The sequence below is a fragment of the Ranitomeya variabilis genome, chromosome 2 (assembly GCF_051348905.1).
Source record: "Ranitomeya variabilis isolate aRanVar5 chromosome 2, aRanVar5.hap1, whole genome shotgun sequence".
NCBI classification, from domain to species: domain Eukaryota; kingdom Metazoa; phylum Chordata; class Amphibia; order Anura; family Dendrobatidae; genus Ranitomeya; species Ranitomeya variabilis.
The window spans coordinates 694,657,048-694,672,895 of record NC_135233.1 but is presented as its reverse complement, the minus strand read 5'-3'; the positions used below and the strand labels follow the sequence as shown (position 1 = coordinate 694,672,895).

At 39.2% G+C, this 15,848-nt stretch overlaps 1 protein-coding gene across 1 annotated transcript in view; it reads left to right on the top strand.

The window, feature by feature from the left end:
• The window catches only part of RSPO3 (R-spondin 3), a 96,852-nt gene that overhangs the window by 56,678 nt on the left and 24,326 nt on the right, over positions 1-15,848 (top strand). Inside the window, exons 3-4 of the mRNA XM_077289421.1 lie at positions 5,278-5,424; positions 9,040-9,229. Of these exons, the coding sequence (XP_077145536.1) occupies positions 5,278-5,424; positions 9,040-9,229 (337 nt within the window). The remainder of the gene's footprint in view (positions 1-5,277; positions 5,425-9,039; positions 9,230-15,848) is intronic.

Sequence of the window (15,848 nt, the reverse complement as noted above, 5' to 3'; positions counted from 1 at the left end):
AACTTTATTTTTCCAATGGGAAGAGGTTCATGTGACACATCAAACTTATTGAGAATTTCACAAGAAAAACAATTGTGTGCTTGGTTTCAACGTAACTTTATTCTTTCATGAGTTATTTACAAGTTTATGACCACTTATAAAATGTGAAAAACGATAATGGTTGCACCATTATTTACCAAGAATGATTACGCTAGAACATTGAAAATGCATTACTGCCATAGAAAATAGGAAAAAAGCACTATATAATGTACACATGAAATATTTATTGTCAACAATTGTTTTGAAAAAGGAAGATACTTTGCACATAAATTGACCAATGTATGTGAGTCCAGTTGCCATGTCAAGGCGTCCTTCGTAATTGGGTCCCTGTCCTGTTTTGTCACCTCTCCTGGGCAAAAAAGCCTACAATATATGGGTCAGGAGTGAACTAGCTAATTACTTAAAATCACCTGTGGCTATTGAGAGTGGGAGTGCACATGTCCAGGAGAGGTGAAAAAACAGGACAGGGACCCAATTGTGAAGGATGCCTTGACTTCACAATTGAGCTCACATACATTGGTCAATTTATGCGCGAAGTACCTTCCTTTTTTCATAGCAATTTTTGCAGATAAATATTTCATGTGTACATTATATAGAACTTTTTTCCTATTTTCTATGGCAGTAATGCATTTTCAATGTTCTAGAGTAATCATTCTTGGTAAATAATGGTGCAACCTTTATCGTTTTTCAACTTATATGTTTTTTTGGTTGGCGCCTGTTCAGACTAGCTTGGATGTGCTGGTCTTGTTCTCTATTTGTATTAAGCCTTTTTTGACATGTACTCTCCCACTCCCAATAGCCACAGGTGATTTTAGGTAGTTAGCTGGTCCACTCCTGACCCATAAATTGTAGGCTTTTTTTGCCCAGGAGAGGTGAGTGACAAAACAGGACAGGGACCCAATTACGAAGGATGCCTTGACATGGCAATTGGGCTCACATACATTGGCCAATTTATGCATGAAGTACCCACCTTTTTTTATAGCAATTTTTGCAGATAAATATTTAATATGTAAATTATATAGCACTTTTTTCCTATTTTCTATGGCAGTAATGCATTTTCAATGTTCTAGAGGTCTCAAACTGCATTCCTCAAGGGCTGCAAACAGGTCATGTTTTCAGGATCTCCTTGTACTTCACAGGTGATAATTTAATCACTTACACACAATGATTACAGCACCTTGTGCAATGCTAAGGAAATCTTGAAAACACGTGTGGTTTGCAGCCCTCGAAGAATGCAGTTTGAGACCCCTGTTCTAGAGTAATCATTCTTGGTAAATAATGGTGCGACCTTTATCTTTTTTCAACTTATATGTTTTTTTTGTTGGCGTTCATACTAGCTTGGATGTGCTGGTCTTGTTCTCCACTTATATAATGTGTTCCAAGTGCTGCCCATTGTGTTGGATTGTCAATGCAACCCTCTTCTCCCACTCTTGACACACTGATAGCAACACCGCAGAAGAAATGCTAGAACAGGCTTCCAGTATCCGTTGTTTCAAATGCTGCACATCTTGTATCTTCACAGCATAGACAATTGCCTTCAGATGACCCCAAAGATAAAAGTCTAAGGGTGTCAGATCGGGAGACCTTGGTGGCTATTCAACTTTGCCCACGATGACCAATCCATTTTCCAGGAAACTGTTCATGTTGGAATGCTCGGAACTGACACCCATAATGTGGTGGTGCACCATCTTGCTGGAAAAACTCATGGAATGTGCCATCTTCAGTGCATAAAGAGGGCAACACATCATCAAGTAGCAATTTCAGATATCCAGTGGCATTGAGGTTGCCATTGATGAAGAATGGTTCCACTATTTTTGTACCCCATATACCATTCCATCAATTTTTGTGTTCCAACAGTCTTGGAGGGATCTTTCCAACTGTGGGTTAGTGTCAGACCAATAGCGATGGTTTTGTTTGTTAACTTCACCATTCACAAAAAAGTTTGCCTCATCACTGTACATAATGTTCTGTGTAAAGTGAGAGTCTTGTTCCAATTTTTGTTTTGCCCATTCTGCAAATTCAGCACACAGATCTGGGTCATCCTTGTTGAGATGCTGCAGCAGCTGGATTTTGTAAGGGTGCCATTTGTGAGTAGCTAATATCCGCCGAAGGGATGTTTGACTGATGCCACTCTCCAGTGACATGCGGCGAGTGCTACCCTGAGGGCTCTTGCTGAATGAAGCTAGGACAGCCACTGATGTTTCTTCATTAGTGACAGTTTTCTTGTGTCCATATTTTGTCAAATCCAACACTGAACCTGTTTCACGAAATTTGGCAAGCAGTTTGCTAACTGTAGCATGGGAGATGGGTGGTTTTGAAGGATGTCTTGCATGGAAATCTGCTGCAATCACCCAATTTCTATCCGCTCTTCATGTGTTAACCTCTGCGACATGTCAATGGCTGTAAACAAAGGGAAACTTGTAAATAACTCATGAAAGAATAAAGTTACGTTAAAACCAAGCACACCATTGTTTTTCTTGTATCAATAAGTTTGATTTGTCACATGACCCTCTTCCCATCAAAAAAAAATAAAGTTGGATCCAAAATGGTCACCACCCATCTTGAAAAGTCCCCCCCCCCCCATTTACTAATGTGCCACAAACAGGAAGTTGATATCACCAACCATTTCCATTCTATTTAGGTGGATCCATATAAAAGGCCCACCCTGTATTTAAGTAACAGGGTCAGTAACTTTAAAGCATATCATGAGAAATGATTTAGAAAATGCATATTTGCAACTTAGAAACCAGAGCACAAAAAATAAACATATTACTGTGAAGAACTTCCACTTCACTTCACAGCCAGCCTTCAGCCCCATTAGGACGGGACTGCCATACATCAGATGGAGGTGTATACATGACCTTCCACATCATTCAACCTAATAGTAACACACTGACCACAAAAATCTACCACAGACGCCATGGAGGAGGTTGAGTGACAGGTTTAGTTACATGCATCTTCGTAATAATGGGAGTGCAGTCATTGCAGGACAGCAGGAAACTCTGATGAACGGGTGTGCTTTACTAGTAGTGAAAAAAAGGACAAAACCACAAAAAAAGTCTACGTATTAATAAAATCAAATCGCAAACAGCAAACCCCTTTAAAACTGATCACTAAGTTTCACTACACAAAACTACATACAGTAGATGTGCAATTTCATTTTTCATGACGTTTCTTTTTCCACAAAAAAAGAAAAAAGCATGTGCTGTTATAAGCATGCTTTTTTTTCTGAAATGCCATAGTGTTTCAGAGTCAAACATACATGTCTGTGATTGTACAGTCAATGGCTGATACATGCTGCCCAGGGTTTGCGCAGCATGCATCACCTGTCGGTTTCCCTTTAAACTCAGAAAAAGTGTTATAACTATACTCACATATGTACCGTATATACGGTGTATGTCCAGATTCCTGTACAGGGGTTAAAGGGTGATGGCCCGGGTAACCCCTGGGATGTGGTATATGGAGTGGCTCGTGCTAAGCCTGTCCATGGAAGCTCTATTAACAGCTTCTGAGCTTCCACGAACAGTGCAATTGTGGCAGGAAGTTTTTTTTCATTTCACATCTTACATAAAACAGAATAAGGGTTGTCTATACTTTAGAATACCCATTTTGAATTACCGTATATACTCGAGTATAAGCCGACCCAAGTATAAGCCGACCCCACTAAATTTGCCACAAAAAATGGGAAAACTTAATGACTTGAGTATAAGGCTAGGGTGTAAAATGCAGCAGCTACCGGTAAATGTCAAAAGTAAAAACAGATACCAATAAAAGTAAAATTAATTGAGACATCAGTAGGTTAAGTGTATTTGAATATTGATATTGAATCAACAGCCCCATATAATGCTCCATAAAGTTTATGATGGCCCCCATAAGATGCTCCTTATTAAATTATGCCCCATATAATCCTGCATAAAGGTTAATAATGGCCCCATAAAATGCTCCATAGACACATTTGCCCCATATAGTGCTGCCCATCGTTAATTATGGCCCCATAAGATGCTCCATACAGACACTTGCCCCATACAATGCTCCACAAACGTTAATTATGGCCCCATTAGATACTCCATATAGACACTTGCTCCATATAATGCTGCACAAACGTTAATTATGGCCCCATAAGATACTCCATATAGACACTTGCTCCATATAATGCTGCACAAACATTTATTATGGCCCCACAAGATGCTCCATATAGACACTTGCCCCATATAGTGCTGCACAAACATTGATAATGGCCCCATAAGATGCTCCATACAGACACTTGCCCCATTTACTGTTGCTGCAATAAAAAAAATCACATAATCACTTCTCATCGCTCAGGCCCCTGACACTTGCTATATTCACCTGCTCCACGTTCCGGTGCCGCTCCGTCTTCAGCATCTTCTGCACTGACGTTCAGGTAGAGGGCGCGCACTAACCACATCAACGCGCCCTCTGACCTAAGCATCACTGCAGAAGATGCTGAAGACGGAGCGGCACCGGAACGAGGAAAGGTGACTATCGCGCAGCGCTCCCCCACCCCATTATACTCACCTGCTCCTGGCGCGGTTCCTGCAGGTCCCTGGTTCCCAGGTGCCGCAGGTTCTTCCTGTATTGGGCGGTCACCGTTACCACTCATTACAGTAATGAATATGCGGCTCCACCCCTATGGGAGGTGGAGCCGCATATTCATTACTGTAATGAGTGGTACCATGTGACCGCTCAGTACCGGAAGAAGCTGAGGGGCCTGGGAACCAGGGACCTGCAGGGACCGCGCCATTAGCAGGTAAGTATAATTAGACAGCCCCCGCTCCCCCTCCCCTGCCGACCCCTGGGTATGACTCGAGTATAAGCCGAGAGGGGGACTTTCAGCCCCAAAAAATGGGCTAAAAATCTCGGCTTATACTCGAGTATACTGTATACAGTATATAAGTGTTTTATATTGAAAACCCCTAAATGGCAACTCTAGGGCACAGCAGATAACTGCAATACCAAAAAGATTACATAATGTGTTCTCTATGGGAAAAAAGGTGTAAACCACTGCCAGACTCATTTGACAGCGGCTTATTTGCCTGCAGAAGAAAAGGATCTTTATTGGAAGGCCTTGTACACAACACATGGTCAGCCAATCTCATTGAAAGAAGAAAGTTTGGAAGACTTATCTAAGTGGTGTCCTGATGGTCTATGAGTATGAATGACTTGTTTCTTAGCTTGAAGTTTTCCATATTGACTGACAGGTCTTTTCTGTGCTTTCAGGATGTAAATCTGACTGTGAAACATGCTTCCACAAAAGCTTCTGCACAAAATGTAAAGGTGGATTTTACTTGCACAGTGGGAAATGTCTTGACACATGTCCAGATGGGTTTGAGAACAATAACCACAGCATGGAATGCAGTACTATTGGTAGGTAGTATCTACTATTTCTACTAAATCTATCTGCCTTTAATAAAGTAGAGTCAGCATTTCTGGTTTACCACACATTTTGGGTTTTCAAGCTGGAAAAATAAAGGGGAGGGAGTTTACAAATCACTTAGATCATGAAGGAAAGATTGGAAATATGATTCTTCAGACTGACTGCACCTTGATTAAAATGGCAAAGATGCTGAAGAAAGACGCTACAGCGTTTATGGAAGTTATCTTTTTGTAAGGATATATACACTTGGCAATTAGCTTTAGAACTTCCACCACTTGAACCAGTCAGATTTTGCTATCATAAAGTTATTTTCTATAAGTCATTTTTCTGTTCCTGTAGTAATATTTTTAAAGGACGTTATGTCTCGTTTACATGGCTGACCCCTCTGCACTAAGGTTTTGCAGCTCCTTAGCATGAGGTGTCCCATATATACTAGACACAAGAACTCCTTCAGATATGTGACATCTTATTGAGCATGCCAGAATCATCCATACAAAAATGGAAGCCATACATAGGTTAAGAAGTGACTTGATGCACCTTGAGAGCAGCTTTATTATGGGTACATGTAGACATACATACATACAGTATATATGTCTCTATCTATATATCTATATCTCTATAGCACCGAGTGTTTGAGCCCAAAGATCGATGTAATCATGGCTGAACATGGAAAACTATTTTCCGCTGCAGGTTTTTACTTTCTCATGCCGATGAGGTGCGCTATTTTTGCTTACGATATTGACACTAAATATCTTACGTGCACTTGATTCTGTCTGAAGCAGGAAAGCATTCATTTGCAGGTAGCGCTTGCGATCTGCACTGAATCATTTGATTTGATGAATGTATGCATACTCTGCTTGAACATAGGTCACTGCACGTTCCTTTGACTCCGCACACATGTAAAGTAAATTAGTCATGTAATCCAGCGTTTGAAATGTGTCTATGCCTAAGCTTATTTTCTTTGGCTGTTTTGGCTCATTTTCAGTAGAACTTCATGACTGGTTCAGTTATGCAGCATATTCTCCCTCTAACAACATAGCCTCTGTTCATAATTTGATTGCATTGTCTGTTATGATCTATTACTTGAACCACATTCTGCACCCTTAAGAGTGACCCTTCTTTGGAAGAATTATAAAAAAAAATCTTGTGCATGTTCAAGGGTGGACATATCACCAGTACAACCGATACAGCTGCATTGGGGTCCGGAGGTGGAGGGGGGCCAGCGAACCCGCCTGTTCCCTGTGCTGCAATATACACCGCCGGCCAATCAGAGGCCAGCAGCTGACGTCGGTGTGCCTATGACTGGGGGCCCCTAGCAATGACATCATGCACCATGACGGTGATGCCAAAGTCAGCTGCCAAGAAAAGGAGCATGGGGGGAAGGCTCGTTGTATAAAATATTTTAATGTTTGTTTCTTTTTACTGGGCTAGTAATGGGGGTGTCTGAAAGACACCACCCCATTACTACACCGTGGCTTGATGTCAGCTGTGTTTTTGGACAATTCACAGCTGGAATCAGCCTCACTATTCCGCACCAGGGCAATGAGAAGAGCCAAAGCAAAGTGTCAGAATTTGCGCATTTCATGTGATGTGCAACTTCTCGGGTAGCCGCGGGATGGATATTTTTATGCTGAGAAAGGTCAAATAACCAGGGACCTTCCCAGCCTGATAATATTAAATCTCAGCTGTCTGCTTTACCTTTGCTGCTTACAAATAGTAATGACCACATATTCGGACTAACACAAAAAGTTGCCAAAACGAAGAGATCCAGAGGGTAAATAAAATGTCAATGCTTTATTAATAATTATTAAAAAAGTCAAAATACAAACATAAAACAAGATAGCCGAAAACAGGAGGGCCCTGGAAGAAGCTGGATGCGAAACATGCGTCGGGGTGAGGAGGGACGCTGTGGTCTCCTTGGGGCTGCATTCCACAACACTGGTCTGCTATTATAATAATATAATAATAATAATTTTATTTATATAGCGCCAACATATTCCGCAGCGCTTTACAACTTATAGAGGGGACTTGTACAGACAATAGACATTACAGCATAACAGAAATCACAGTTCAAAACAGATACCAGGAGGAATAAGGGCCCTGCTCGCAAGCTTACAAACTATGAGGAAAAGGGGAGACACGAGAGGTGGAATTCTATTAATATGTATTTTTATACTTTCTACAATTGTGTGACACTATAGCTTGTACCTTATTTGGCAATATATGCACTGTGGATGCTTATTAACTCTTAGGCCATGTGCACACATTGCGGATTTCTTGCAGAAATTTCCTGAAGAAAACCGGAAATTTTCTGCAAGAAATCCGCATTTTTTTTTTTGCGTTTTTTTTCCGTTTTTTTCGCGTTTTTTTAGCATTCTGCAAGCGTAATTAGCTTGCAGAATGCTAAAGTTTTCCAAGCGATCTGTAGCATCGCTTGGAAAACTGACTGACAAGTTGGTCACGTGTGCACATGGCCTTACAGTATGTCACTTGATTTGATCTAAAGGTACTCAGCTACATGCATACCCATGTACTATTGACCTTATATATGGTGGATTTTGCAATGCAGCCCAGCGTCCCCCCTAGTTAGGGTGCGCCTGTTTTCTGCTATCTTATTTTATGTGTGTATTTTGACTTTTTTAATAATTATTAATAAACCATTGATATTTTATTTACTCTCTGGATGTCTTCGTTCGGCAACTTTTGTGTTAGTCTGGATATATGTGGTTATCTGATGTGAAGTGCCAGTCATTTTTGTAATATTTGGACACTTTTTGGACTTACAAATAATAATGGTGGTCCCCATGTCATTTTTTTCATTTACTTTCTTATTTAATCATAAAAAGCCAATAATCCAATAATCTCCACAGATACATTTTATAATATGTCAGGGGTTCTGCAATTATATGTACGGTATATATGTCTGTCAGTCAGCCTATATGTCTGTATGTCTATACCTATTATCTATCATAAAAAACGGGCGTATTGTACACTGCATTTTTCCTGCCAAGCGATAATAGATGCAGAAATGGTGCAGAAATTTCTGAATGCAAATACTCAACATGTGCACATACCCTCAAGGTATTGTAATAATGTCCTTAGGCTTTGTTAACATCTGGATGATGGTTTCAGTTTATATATAGACAATTCTACACTGCAGTGCTGAACTCATCATACAATGCACTAATGCACAACAACTGTCCTTACTGAATTTTTATGAAGCCTGCTGGTGATGTTGTAGTTTCCAGTGTTACAGAAAACTACAGTTAATACAGAATACAGTGTATATTCCATTATGCCAAAAAAGTGAAAGTCCGTAGCTCTAGAACAGACTCCCAATGCAAATGTTAACAAAGCTTCAATTTAGACGGTTTATTCTAGTAAAATAACCACGTTTAATATCAGTCTAAAATAGATGTTATTAGGCGGTACACAGAAACACATACTAAATAATCCTACAGATAATCAGTATTTAGACATTTGTCTTGTTTCACTGTAAACACAAGTAAAAATAACATTCGAAAAATGTATCTGCTAATCTGCTACCATCATGTATGTCACTAGTATCATTAGTCTGATATTTCATCCATGTTTTGTTCCTATAGTTCATTGTTCAGTCAGTGAATGGAGTTCGTGGGACACATGTACAAAGAGGGGAAAGACCTGTGGTTTCAAACGTGGAAATGAAACCAGGACTCGTGAAATACTGCAACACCAGTCTGCACGTGGTACCCCATGCCCGCAAACATCAGAGACAAGGAAATGCATAGTGCAGAAAAAGAAATGCTCAGAACGGTAAGATTCTTCATCTTATCAAAATTCCTAAAAGAGTTTGAAAAATGTGTAGCCAAAAAGAAAGGTATTCAGGCATTCTGTACTATAAAGGTGACCATCATTACCCATGTTACTATACAGAGGGTAGACTTATGTGTAAAAAGAGTTGGAGTGGAACACAGTTTTAGGGTGTTGTCTCATGATGATTGATTTTTAGAAGAACACATATGCCCTGCCTCCCAACTCCCTGCTTAATAAAGGGGGAGTATGCTCCTGAATGATTGACAGTTTAGCCTAGTGGCATCGCTGCGCTGCTCGCCCAAATTGTGCACTCTACAAATCTGTAACTAGAAGCAGCTTTGGTCTTCAGCTGCAAAGGAGCACAGAGGAACTGAACCTGGTTGGACTCAATGACCCTGCTAACTTCAGGGCAGCTTGTAAGTGATATGCTGAAGACAGCGGTGGCTGGTAACCTAAGCAACAAGTAGTTGATATTAAAAAGATTCTCCATTCTCAAGAACAGAGGGATTTTTAATTAAGTATATTGCAAAGAGGTTTATTTTTACAAGAACTTAACGAGGACCTTTCACCAAATTTTTCATGTTGAACTGGGCTCACTTATTTCTTGTAGCCTATGTACTAGTTGTAGTAGAGCGGGGCAACATGGTCAGAATTATTAATACATTTTAGCAGGGCTGTAAGGAGTCAAGGTGATCAATATGCCTAAATTAGAAATGACCTGTAATCCTCCGTCCCAGACCCAAGTTGTTAATCCCTAATATACTACCCTGTCAGGGAAACAGATTGTTATATTACAGCACATGTGTGGCTGGCCTGGGTGGGAGAGCAGCAGTTACATGCAATGTTTGTGAAATTTCTAGGCAGGAGGATTTGATAAGTACGCAGTTGGCTTACACTCGCTGAGTTTTATCATACTTTGATTGGAGTTCAAAAATATGTTGAGGAAAAATTCCCAAAACCATGTATCAAGATTAGAGTAAATGTTGCTTTAGCTGGAGATAATGTAACATAATACCAAGAGGCTTAAAATATTAAGTGTTAAATTCCCTTCTCATCCACCCACTCATCCTCATTGCAGACACAATCTGATATAATACAGATAGCTAGCCGGTTGCCTATCAGATTTAATGATGTGCTTGATTATATTGAATGCATTCACTCAATATCTTTCCCCTCAATGCAGACAACCATCTATTGAAATGATTCTTTATTCTAAAGGTGTTTTCCAAATCACTTTTGTAGATGAGTTATTATGCATTTGTGCTCCCTAAATTAAACAGGAGCCCCCAGGTGGCACTAAGTTATGATGTTTGTTCTGTACTTACACCCCATAGTTGGTATTGCTCAGCTTTGCAATCAATGTGCATTGAAGATTTTTTGCTTATATTACACCGTACATAAGAATGGAAGCAGTTTGCATTTTTTAATCCCTCATAACAAGTGCACGGATACATGAACATGTTAAGCCATAGTAAAATAAGAATAAAAACGATACTAGAAACCCAAACTCAGAGATATCCTCAGACACAGAAGCCTCGGACATAGAAACACATAACAAAAAACTCACATGGTAAAATAAGAAACAGGAAAGGGATGGGATAGGGGACTTGAAAGGCAGACATTGAACTCCAGTAGCAATTTTTTAGAACTGTCTTATCCTCTGAGGACCCACGTAAATCCATGCAGAAACTACACCATGATTAAGAGCTACACAAATCAAAAATCGATTAAGACCTTTGAAGGAAGCAGAAATGGGGGTCCTTAGAAAAGATTTATAGATTAGTACAGCTCAGACTTTAATCATTTTGAGCATGTCAAGGATTTGAACCTTTTCACATGCAAACTTAAATAGCACAAAACTTTTGTAAAACAGGACAAAAAAAAATCTGCAGTGAATTAGCTATTCCAGAAGAGTTGCTAGAAGATGTGAGACTTAACCAGCCTAACAGAGTCATGAGCACTCAAAAGAGGACCTTGTACTACTCTGAAAAACAAGAGCATCTGCTTCCCCCCACTCTTCACCCGGTACAGAGGAATTTATCCCCAACTGATGTCTTTACAAATAACGTGTCTCAAGAATTGAGGTGTTTGGTGGATAAAGGTGGAAGAAAAGTTTTTATACTGTACTAAGGAGCAAATGTGCAAACTTTCAGATCAGGAGAGGGACAGAGACATCACCAAAAAAACTTCAGATAAAGGGGGTAATGTTGTGATCCTTGACACTATGAAGTATAAATAACTTTGTGAATCACTCCTAAGAGATGAGGATCAGTTGAGGTTCTCTTATCTAATCCTACTTTAAGTATTGGGAGAAAGGACACTTAAAACCCTACTAGAGGAATGATTACAAAACAATCTAAGAGGGAAAAAAGGGAGTTTGATCTTCTACTACCCAAATACCTTGTCACAACCACCTTCTACTGTTTGCACAAGGTACACAAGGGTTTGGACCCCCTCAGACAAGAATTGATCCTGTCAAGTGTGGGCATATTTGCCCAGAACCCGGGATTCTATCTAGAAGGGATACATAGGCCCTTTTGTCTACAGTCCAATCCTAAACATGCAACATGTCTGATATTTTCCAAAAATAGAGTCGTCAACTTTTGATTCTGATATTCTATTGGCAAGCTTTGATGTCAAGGCTCTCTATTTGACATGAAATGTTATGGAAACAGTTAAATACTTTCTGAACTCAAAGCATGTCAATACCATGCTCATAATGTATTTGTGTTTAGACTTCTGGGGTTTTGCCTTACAAGGAATTACTTTCTCTGTAATGGGCGTGTCTTCCACCAGCTAAGGGGCACAGCTATGGCGAACCCATGTGCCACCTTGTATGCCAATCTGCTCCTGGGCAAGCATGAGGAGAATAGGATCTTTGCTACAGAAAACAATGTAGGAACAGGCAAAATTGAACTTTGGACCTGTTATACAGAAAATATTTTTGTGATTTCGAGGGCAATAGCTTCAGCGTTTTCTTCATTTGTGGAGGGACTCAATTGTAAACACATTAGGGCTCAACTGGGGGTCAACTTTCTACCATTCTTGGATATTTTGATCATGAAAACCAAAGACTGGGCTGGAGACTAAAATCTTTAGAAAGCCTACAGCAACCCATTGAATCTTTAGATGGTTAGTAACCATCCAAGCACCACTAAAAAAGAGACATGCCCAAAAGACAATATCTATGAATATGTAGGAACTGTTCAAACATCAGGAATAGTGATGACAAGCTTGCTAATCACTAATCAGCAAGTTAAAAACACAAGCACACAAGCTAGAGACTTGGAAGAGAGGTTCCTTGACAGTGGATACTCAAAAAGGTTATTAAGGGAGGCATTTAATGAGGCAAGGACCACAAAAAAATTACTTCTGATCCACAAACATAATGTAAGAGAAAATATGAGGTTTTTCATAACCTTTGACAACAAAGCTCGAGAAGATCGGACCATCTTTGAAAAGTATTGGCTCATACTTGAAATGGATGGGGATGGAAGGGAGGTTGTTGGTTACCATGCCCTGTTTTCCCTGAGTGGCACTAAGTTGTGATGCTAGTTCTGTACTTACATCTCAGTGTTGTTGTTGCTCAGTCTTATAATAAATGTGCATTGAAAGTTTTTTCCTTTTGTTTTATCATACATAGGAATGGAAACAGTTTGTATGTTTTCAGCCTTCACAAAAAGTGCAAGGATACATGCATTATTTAAATTTTAAATTTCAAAACTGACAAAAAGGAAAGGTTTGGGAGTCCTGCATGGTTAGTAACTAGTACAACCCCCTTTTAAAAGTATCACAGCTTGTAAACGCTTTTTCTAGCCAGACAAGAGTCTTTTAATTTTTGTTTGAGGGATTTTCATCCATTCTTCCCTGGAAAATTTTTCCAGTTCTCTGACGTTCCTGGGTCATCTTCCATGCAATGCTATTTTGAGGTGTAGCCACAGATTTTCAATGATGTTCAGATCAGGGAACTGTGAGGGCCATTATAAAACCTTCAGCTTTTGCATTTAAGGTTGTCTATTGTGGATTTTGACATGTGTTTAAAATCATTATCCATCTTCCATGAAGGCCATATTTGTGCTAGGTGTCTTTGAACAGTAGAACAATGTACCCCAACTCCAGATAAAATCTTTGATGCTTAATATTTCCGAAGGTTCTTTGCAGTCAGGCAGGTGTTCTGTTTTGCCTCTCTTGCAATCCTACGAGCAGCCCTCACTGAAATTTTTCTTGGTCTTCCAGATTTTATCTTGATCTCCACTGTTCCTGTTAGCTGCCATTTCTCAATTACATTTTGAACTGAGAAAAAGGCAACTTGAAAATGCTTTGCTATTTTCTTATAGCTTCTCCTGCTTTGTAGGCCTCCACCATTTTTAGTTTCAGAGTGATAAGCAGCTGCTTAGAGAACCTATGGCTTTTTTTAGCACTTTTTTCCTAAAATATAAAGGAAATGTGTCATCTTTAACTTCAGGCCTTTTAGAGATCATTTCATTTTCAACTTGCTTGACTGTAGTTTTGACCAGGGGTGCTCAAACTTTTACATGAAATTATCCATACACACAGACAAATTGTTACCACCTACATGGGGCTGGATCAATTGTTACAATTTACATATCAATTAAAAACATTTACAACTTATGTGCCAGTACAGATGGAACAATAGAAAAAAACACAAGATGATCTATTTAATTACTGTAAGTTAAAGAAGCACTCCCATTAATGTTTCTGTAGGCTAAACATGTATCAATGTAGTGTACATGTAGTTTAGTGTGTGTATTAATATTCTCATCAATCGCAGTCATCTCTGGTCTCCAGCACCCTCCCGCTCCTCTTCTGAGTCACGTGACTTCTTTTCCAACTCTCTGGATCACGTTACGCTCTGTGTGAGCTCGGAAGTTGCTTTTAGTACGTAAGTTTGTGAAGCGTCAGAATGTAATAGTGACTTCCGGCTCACAAACAAACCCCAGTGTGAGCCAACAAGGCAGAATAGAAGTCACATGAGTGAGGGGACTGGAGCAGCACTGGAAACCAGGGAAGAGAATAATCGGTAAACATATTAATACACCTACACTAAACTACAGTTACATTCACCAAGGATTAGCTATAAAAATCTTACGGGAGTGCTTCTTTAATAATTATATACCAACTCGCATCTATGGTTTAATTCTGCCGGAAAGCGAGTTTTGATTGAAAACTTCCAAAGCTTCACACTTCAATAACAAAATGTTTTCCCATCTCCTCCCGTACTTGGGAATTTCACTTTTAACCATCCCTTGCAATAATTTATATGACCTTATTGATTGAAACTTTGATGGAAAATTGATCTGGTATGGTTGATACATTGATGATGATTTGAAGATACACTCATTGTCATTGTGGTGGCTATGCCAGAAATAGTATCACAAACTATAAAAGTAAATTTTAGGTTGATAGAATTGTTTAGATAGAGATACAACTTTTGGGGATTTATATATGTAGGGCATACAGTGATACAGGTACTATAACAACCAAGACACATGACAGACCAGTATTATTCTTTTTAGAGCACCATTGGTTCCATGTTTCTGTACACGTGAAAAGGGGTTTAGATACTAAATACATATATAAATTACAAAGAAAAGTCAACAATGACAGATATACAGAGGGGAAAAGGCGCTGCCCTTGTGGGCTTACAATTTACCGGTATGTAAAAGGCTAGAGCAGTACAGTTATCATGGATGGATGATCAATGCAGCAAAAATCTAAGTTAATAGTTACAATTGGAAAATTTTGGTAGTATCAACATACTTTTTCAAAGGCCAATAAGACTAATAAGGGCACAAGTTATTAATTACACCATGATGATTAGTTAAATTATAAAAGATTTCATCTTATGCTGCACTCAGATGTTACAAGAGAAGGTTATCTAACGTGCTAAGGATGGAGTAAAAATAATTCCAAAAAAGGCTTGCAGTTTAGGACAAAGGTTATCCCCGAACAATAAAACAAATAAGAATACCTGGTTTTCTAATATTGCTTTGATCAAAGGTGGCCAGAGAATATGTATGGTATGTGGTATTTCAGATATGGGATGTACATTTACATCAATTACTTATGGTGCACAGCACAAAATTAAATCCATGGTCAACTGCAACCAGTCAGTTGGCGGATCCAGTATGTGGGGTGCAGTACATGTCCACTGAAATTATGTTAGGCAACACCTTCCAGTTATTAGTAATGCTAATGCAAGTAATACTTTTGTGTTATGAAAACGTTTAAATTCCCAAGTTGGGTAGGCAATAGAAAACGTTTGTTATTGAATAGGGAAGCTTTTTGAAACTTCTCAATCTATACTCGCTTCCTGGCAGAATTAATCGAAGACATGATTTGATATATTAACATTCACTATTTAAACATGTTTATTGGAGCAAATATATTTAGAAGGCTATTAGTGTTCATCTTCTAGTCTATTGGAAAAGTTTCACTGTACATTACATGGCCTGTTTACTTTAAAGTACACCTATTGGATCAAGCTGCACAAAATCTAGAATGCAGGCATCTAGTCTTCATATCAAAGAAAAAAGAGCGTGGCTAGCAGCACTTACTGAGGGGTACACACGTTTAAAACCCCAAGGAACTCACTTAG